Source organism: Corticium candelabrum, chromosome 18 (genome assembly GCF_963422355.1).
Source record: "Corticium candelabrum chromosome 18, ooCorCand1.1, whole genome shotgun sequence".
Taxonomy (NCBI): domain Eukaryota; kingdom Metazoa; phylum Porifera; class Homoscleromorpha; order Homosclerophorida; family Plakinidae; genus Corticium; species Corticium candelabrum.
In genome coordinates, this window is record NC_085102.1 from 4895920 (window position 1) to 4903419 (window position 7500).

Below are 7500 nucleotides of genomic sequence, written 5' to 3' on the forward strand. Positions count from 1 at the left end.
GATCTTTTGAAGGCAAAACGCGATCTCGAGACAAAACTGCAGAAACTGCATAGTTCAAAGCCGATACTAGGGGAGGAATTGAATTTGGCTAGTGGAACACCACAGAGGGGCAGTAGCTCGGACTTATTTAGTAATCATCCGGGAGAGTGGTGGTTGCCGCTTGATATTACGGAGCTGCCTAATCAGTTGGTTAGTACAGTGAGGGGACCGGAATTGGCTCAGGCGTTGATGGAAGCTGATGGTCCGTTTACGAATGTCAGCAAGAGTAAGTTGTGATGTGTAGAGGATGAGAGAGATGTGTTGTACAGAATGGATGCATAGAGACAGACAGACGGACAGACAGGTAGACAGATGGTCAGACAGACGGGTAGACAGATAGATAGACAAATGGATAGACAGACACACAGATAGACAGACAGACAGACCACATACAGACTGACAGACACATACACAGATGGGCAGACAAACAGACAAACAGACCCAGTCAAACATGCAGACAGACAGACAGATACACAGACAGATTGTTTAGATAGATAGACATGTAGACAGACAGACAGACAGACAACAAACAGACAGACAAATAGACAGATGGACGGACAGACAGACAGATAGACAGACAAATAGACAGACAGACAGACAGACACTTTAATAGACACAGACACATAGACAGACAGATGGACTGGAGGACATACCACATTATATGATATCACATATTTTCTGTTTACACACGGTTGCAGTTGATTGGAGCGTGGCAGCTCTTTCTCTCACACAATCCCATTTGATGTGGCAGCCGTGCAGCATCATAAAGGTGTACGTATCAGCTGGACCAGACATGACAGGAGAAGCCGAAATTCTTGGACAAGTAAACAATCATTTAGCATTCTAGATTTCTGACAATTATTTGTTATACTATGTATTGTCTGTCTATCTGTCTGTCCATTTGTTTTGTTTGTCTTTGTTTTTGTGTGTTTGTTTATTTGTTTTTATGTTTGTCTGTGTCCACTTGTGTGTCTGTGTTTTTGTCTGTTTGTTTGGTTTATCTGTTTATCTGTTTGTCCATTTCTTTTCTTTTGTTTATTGTTTGTTTGTGTCTTTTCTCTGTCTTTTATCTCTCTAGCTCTGTGTGTGTGTGTGTGTGTGTGTGTGTGTGTGTGTGTGTGTGTGTGTGTGTGTGTGTGTGTGTGTGTGTGTGTGTGTGTGTGTGTGTGTGTGTGTGCATCTCAGTGTGCGTGCATGCATGTGTGTGTGTGTGTGTGTGTGTGTGTGTGTGTTTGGCGTCTGTAGCTCAGTTGGTTAGAGAGTTGCATTTGGAGAATGGAGACATCGGAACGTTGAGGTCGTAAGTTTGCGGACAAGTGCAGACGTAATTTCCTTGGGCAAGAAATTCACACACAATTGCCTCTCTCGACTCAGGAGTATAAATGAGTACCTAGTCTTTGACTGGGGTGGACTAGACTGCTGGCTTGGCAGAACATCATGCAGTATATACGGGTTCATGTGAACTTGAGGTCCAGTTTTGCAGCTGTGCCAAAGTCAGTGCTTTTTGATGCTCTGGCCACGCATCAAGGGGTTCGTCAGCGTGGGCTAAAACTCTGAGTAGTGCCAGGGTCCCTACGTACCTAGAAATAGGCAGGGGTGTTATCTTCGGAACTCGAAGGGCATATCCATTTGTCCATTTGTCTATTTGTGTGTGTGTGTGTGTGTGTGTGTGTGTGTGTGTGTGTGTGTGTGTGTGTGTGTGTTTGTGCATTGATTCAGTTTTTGTACTTTCAGTTGTGTCACAGACTACATTCTGCGTGTGAAGCCGAGAACAGATTCTTTCAGTTTATGTATCTGCCATTCGAAAACAGCAAAGCAACAGCCAGAGTAAGAGAAAACAACACACACTTGATTCACGTACTGATAATTATTTATTGATTTATTGTTATTTATTTACTTTTATTTATTTTATTATTTTATTTTTTATTTATTTATGTATTAATTATTTATTTGTTATTTATTTCTTATCTTCTATTTTTATTATTTATTTATTTATTTATTATTTATTTATTTATTTATTATTTATTTATTTATTTATTTATTTATTATTTATTATTTATTTATTTATTTATTATTTATTTGTTATTTATTTATTTGTTATTTATTTATTTATTTATTATTTATTTATTTATTTATTTATTATTTATTTATTTATTTATTATTTATTTGTTATTTATTTATTTGTTATTTGTTATTTATTTATTTATTTATTATTTATTTGTTATTTATTTATTATTTATTATTTATTTATTTATTATTTATTTATTTATTTATTTATTATTTATTTGTTATTTATTGTTTATTCTATGTATTATTATTTATTTTTATTGACATATTTTATTATACATGTTGATCACTGTTGACTAGCATGCTGAAAAATATCGTCCAATCATGAGAAGAGAGTTGGAAAGCTGTGACATTTTTGTTGCATTTCTTGGTTCTTCTCACAGCAAGTTGGTCAATATCGTAACCTGTTGCTAATATTTTTGCTACAAACGACGTCGTCTGTTAGGTTCATGAAGGACGAAGTTGAATTTGGGTATTTGAATAGCCCTGCATCTAAACCTGCAGTCTTTGTGTTTAAGAATGAGAGTAAGGCAACAGAAATTAGGTGAGACGTACTTGATGGTGTTACGTGCGATGACTCGGTGAGAGTTTGTGTTGTATGCAGTTCGAGGCGGACGGGAAGTACTTCTAGTAAATCACTTGTTACAACTTTGAAGAGTAAAATTAGAGCAACGGGCAAGGCAAAGGTAGCTAAGAAACTTGTGGTTGCTGATTAGACTAATGATTTTGGAGGGATGTGTATATTATTGTATTAGAGGGATGCATCTCACAATACACTAGATTATTGTATTGGAGGAATGCATATCACAATACACTAGACTACCGTATTGGAGGGATGCATCTCACACTACACTAAACTATTGTATTGGACGGATGCATCTCACAGTACACTAGACTACTGGAGGGATGCATCTCACAATGCACTAGACTATTGTATTAGAGGGATGAATTTCACAATACATTAGACTATTGTATAGGAGAGATGCATTTCACAATACACTAGATTATTGTATTGGAGAGATGCATCTCACAATACACTAAACTATTGTATTGGAGGGATGCATCTCACAATATACACTAGAGTGACTAGACTATTGCATTGGAGGGATGCATCTCACAATATACTAGACTACTGTTTGTGTACAGATTATTGAAGATTGGGTTGGATGCAAAGAAGCAGCTCAAGTTGCATATGAGGAATTGGACAATTTTGTTCAAATTGTACTTTCCACCAAAATCTTGTTTCTGTGTACTATTGGACGTTGGTTGTTATAAATTTAGGAACTTGGCGACTGTAGTGAGATGGATTCTGCTCTATCAGAGTCATGTGATGAAGAAGACATTCCTCCTAGCATAACAAACGATCGACGAGACGAAGCTGAACAATTCGAGACGTTTTCTCAAATTGTTGCTACTCCAGGCACATTTGGCTTTGACAAAGTAAGATGACAGGAGTGTGTGTGTGTGTGTGTGTGTGTGTGTGTGTGTGTGTGTGTGTGTGTGTGTGTGTGTGTGTGTGTGTGTGTGTGTAATGTGTTTGTTTCTAGTATTTTGAACATCTTGATGAGCACGTGTCGGGGTCCGGTCCGCTTCCTCCTCTCTTAGTGTTAGGAGACGAAGGATCCGGCAAGACACAGTTACTTGCCAAATGGTGAGACTTCATCACACACAATGTCTCTTGAAACAAACAGACAGACAGACAGACGGGGAACAAAATGACAGACGTTTTGTGCTGTAACTTAAGTATAAAACTAATTTATTGATCAAATTAATTAAATTAAAATATTTGCAACAGATTTTGTGTTAGCAGTGTTTTTGTTCGATTCATTACTTTGCAGTTTAGTTCGTTATTTGTGTGCTCTGTGTTAGGATAGAGCGTCAGAGGGAGAGATCTCCTGGCACTCTTATTCTTTATCATTTTGCTGGACATGCTGAATCGTGTAGCTCCGACCCTGTTCTCATGATGAGGAGGCTAACAGCTGAGGTGCATAGTTTTTGTTTGGTTGTCCAGATGTTCTGTGTAGCTGTGTCAGCTTGTCTAGCAGTTTGTCTGTTGTCTGTTTTTTTTTGTCTCTCTCTCTGTCTGTCTGTTCTGTTTGTCCGTTTGGCTGTTTGTTTGTCTGTTTGTTTGTTTGTCCATTTGTTTGTCTGTCTGTTTGTTTGTCCATACATCTGTCTGTCTGACTGTCTGCCTGACTGTCTGTTTGTCTCTTTGTCTGTCTGTCTGTCTGTCTGTCTCTCTGTTTGTCTGTCTGTTTGTCTGTCTGTTTTCTGTGTGTGTGTGTTTGTCTGTCTGTCCTTCTGTCTGTCTGTCTGTCTGTCTGTCTGTCTGTTTGTTTGTGTGTCTGTCTGTTTGTCTGTCTGTCCATCTTTCCGTCTGTCGTTTTATATCTATATACAGGTTGTCTTTATCATCAAGTTTTATGTATGTCCATTTTGTGTTTGAATGAATGTTTAGTCTCAGGAAACAGAATTTTATTATCAAAATTTAATTTTTTTATTACTCCAGCCATAAACATTTGCTACAATATAATCATAATTATGTTTTCATGTTGGATGTTATTGCCACTTCATTACTTGACCATAACATTCATTTGATTAGATGATGCGTTTGAGTGGAATACCTTACAGTCTTTCATGCGATGGATCTCGATTGGAAACCGAGTTTCCTCGATGGTTGGACAAGATAGCATCTCATCGTCAAGGAGGTGTCATCCTTGTCATCGACTCTATTGACAGACTTGAGGCAAGTGACACACACACACACACACACACACACACACACACACACACACACACACACACACACACACACACACACACACAGAATCACTTGAAACCTTAGCAAGTTCCAACAGACTTTCTTGTTCTTCATTTATTTAAGCCAATTGCTTATCGATCTGTTTATGGACCGACTGTTTATCCACTACCCATGTCTTTGCTTGTGTGTGTGTGTGTGTGTGTGTGTGTGTGTGTGTGTGTGTGTGTGTGTGTGTGTGTGTGTGTGTGTGTGTGTGTGTGTGTGTCTCATGTCGTTGTCATGTGACATACACAACAGACCAACAGAAACCATTGACAGTTACAGAGAGACGAACACAACACAGCACCAGATGTTCTAACTATTGTTTCCTTAGTCAGACAGTTTGATTGACAGAAGGAGGGAATGATAGCTCTAAATATCTAACACTTAACCATCACTCTTACTGTTACAGTCAGGAGAGCAACATCTTGGATGGCTGTTTGATCCTCTTCCTGTTGATGCTCGTGTTGTTCTATCAGCAAATGACCAAACGTGCCTCGAAGCATGGAGGTTCGCTGTGCTGTGTTTCTTTCCTTGTTTGCTTGCCTCTAGAGATGTTGGTCTAGAATGTTGCCGACGATGAAAATCCAACCTCTGAGTGTCCGCGACGCTCGCTCGCTGTTGAAGTTGTGGCTGGGAAATACGAAGTCGCTGATAACGTCAGAGCAGGTGAGGTGATTGGTCAGGTTGTTGCAGTTAATCCTACTAAAATATATTGATTTATCATCCGGTTTACTTGCCAAAGTTGGGGCGGCGGGCGGCATTAAGGCAAACCAGGGTGCAACAACTCTGGCACAATGAACATGCAACGACGACCACCATGATCCACCTGGATGTGTATTGATATTAATGATAAATTAAAATTTATGTTGGTCTGTAATATTGGAGTGTGTGGGGATGAGAAATCAGGCTGTAAAGAAAGGATGTAAATGGAAGGTAAAGATTAGCGATGAGATGTGTGTAGGGAAGTTGTTTTGTATCTTGGTTGGTGGAATGTGTGAGTCTGTTGGTCGTGAGTGCCTGTGGGAGGGAAGCATCGGTTGATGAATGCGTCAAAACCCACCAGAAATTGCCGCAATTCATTAGTGAGTTAATCATACTACTAGTACACACACACACACACACACACACACACACACACACACACACACACACACACACACACACACACACAAACACACACACACACACACACACACAAACACAAACACACACACAGGCAAATCCAAATGACCAAGCTCTTTCTACTGTGTCTTTGTCATCTAGGAAGTGAAGCTTGTTTCGAATGGCAAGACGACGATTAGTCCTCTTCACATAGTTCTCACAGCCAAATATCTAGCGAGGTGACTGTGTATAGTCACTGTGATTGAATGTTTGTTGACGTATTGTTGGGTATAGTGACTGTACGGCTACGACGTTGGGAAGTAGAATCAAAGCTTGTGTAAACTGTCAACAAGCCGGCGACGTTGTGTCGCTCATTCTGGAAAAACTAGAAGACGAGATGACGGAAGTCGATGGCTTCAAGGGCTATATTGTGAAGGTGAACTGAGCGAATGTTTTAACATATTTGTGTGTGTGTGTGTGTGTGTGTGTGTGTGTGTGTGTGTGTGTGTTCTTTCTGTTTGTCTGTCTATTTGTCTGTCCATCTACATATCAGTTAGTCTGTCTGTCTATTTGTCTGTCTTTGTCTGTCTTTTTGTCTGTCCATTTGCATGTTAGTCTGTCTGTCTGTTTGTTTGTCTATATGTCTGTCTATTTTTCTGACCATTTACATGTCAGCCTGTATGTCTATTTGTTTGTCCATCTGCATGTTAGTCAGTCTGTCTGTCTCTGTTTGTCTGTTTCTTTGTCCATATGCATGTTAGTCTGTCTGTCTATTTGTCTGCCTGTTTGTTTGTCCATTGGCATGTCAGTTCGTCTGTCTCTCTCTGTTTGTTTGTTTGTCATTTACATGTCAGTCTGTCTGTCTGTTTGTCTCTCTGTCTGTCTGCCTGTTTGTCTGTTTGTATGTCTGTCTGTCTCTCTGTCTGTCTATCTCTCTGTCCATCTGCATGTCAGTCAGTCAGTCAGTCAGTCTATTTGTCTGTCTGTGCACGTGCTCGTGCCTCATAATGTCGCAATCTAAATATTCTATTGATGAGGCAATCCGTATTTATTGTTTCCAGGTTTTGTCGCTCATTGTTTGTAGTGCCAATGGAATGGCCGGAAGTGAAATTCTCCATCTTGCCCCAGCCCCACTCACAGTGTGGACACCACTCTATTACGCTCTCATCGACAGACACATTCTAACAGAGACTGCCGGATTACTCAAGCCAACCAACTGGCAGGTTTGCTGATAGCTGTTGTTGAGATAGTCAGACATGTTTGTATGGCGTCGTGTTGGTTGTTGGCCAACAGGTTGGTGATGCTATTCGGAGAAAGTACATGCAGGTGGGCGAGCAACGGATGCATTACTGCAAGCAAGTGGCAGAGTTTTTTGAGGGACAATTGTGGTGAGTGTGCGTGTGTGTGTGTGTGTGTGTGTGTGTGTGTGTGTGTGTGTGTGTGTGTGTGTGTGTGGATTATGTGTGGTTTGTTGCTGTAGCTCAGTGACG

At 40.0% G+C, this 7500-nt stretch overlaps 1 protein-coding gene across 1 annotated transcript in view; it reads left to right on the top strand.

Moving 5' to 3' along the window:
• LOC134193735 (nephrocystin-3-like) overlaps positions 1 to 7500 on the top strand; it is a 15534-nt gene that overhangs the window by 1036 nt on the left and 6998 nt on the right. Inside the window, exons 3-20 of the mRNA XM_062662569.1 lie at positions 1 to 265; positions 738 to 862; positions 1774 to 1866; positions 2407 to 2492; positions 2552 to 2650; positions 2711 to 2792; positions 3253 to 3327; positions 3388 to 3546; positions 3654 to 3757; positions 3976 to 4090; positions 4709 to 4856; positions 5323 to 5416; positions 5473 to 5575; positions 6173 to 6249; positions 6305 to 6446; positions 7072 to 7233; positions 7304 to 7398; positions 7491 to 7500. The exon at positions 1 to 265 is cut by the window's left edge and continues 239 nt beyond it; the exon at positions 7491 to 7500 is cut by the window's right edge and continues 107 nt beyond it. Coding sequence (XP_062518553.1) covers positions 1 to 265; positions 738 to 862; positions 1774 to 1866; positions 2407 to 2492; positions 2552 to 2650; positions 2711 to 2792; positions 3253 to 3327; positions 3388 to 3546; positions 3654 to 3757; positions 3976 to 4090; positions 4709 to 4856; positions 5323 to 5416; positions 5473 to 5575; positions 6173 to 6249; positions 6305 to 6446; positions 7072 to 7233; positions 7304 to 7398; positions 7491 to 7500 — 2034 coding nt within the window. The remainder of the gene's footprint in view (positions 266 to 737; positions 863 to 1773; positions 1867 to 2406; positions 2493 to 2551; positions 2651 to 2710; positions 2793 to 3252; positions 3328 to 3387; positions 3547 to 3653; positions 3758 to 3975; positions 4091 to 4708; positions 4857 to 5322; positions 5417 to 5472; positions 5576 to 6172; positions 6250 to 6304; positions 6447 to 7071; positions 7234 to 7303; positions 7399 to 7490) is intronic.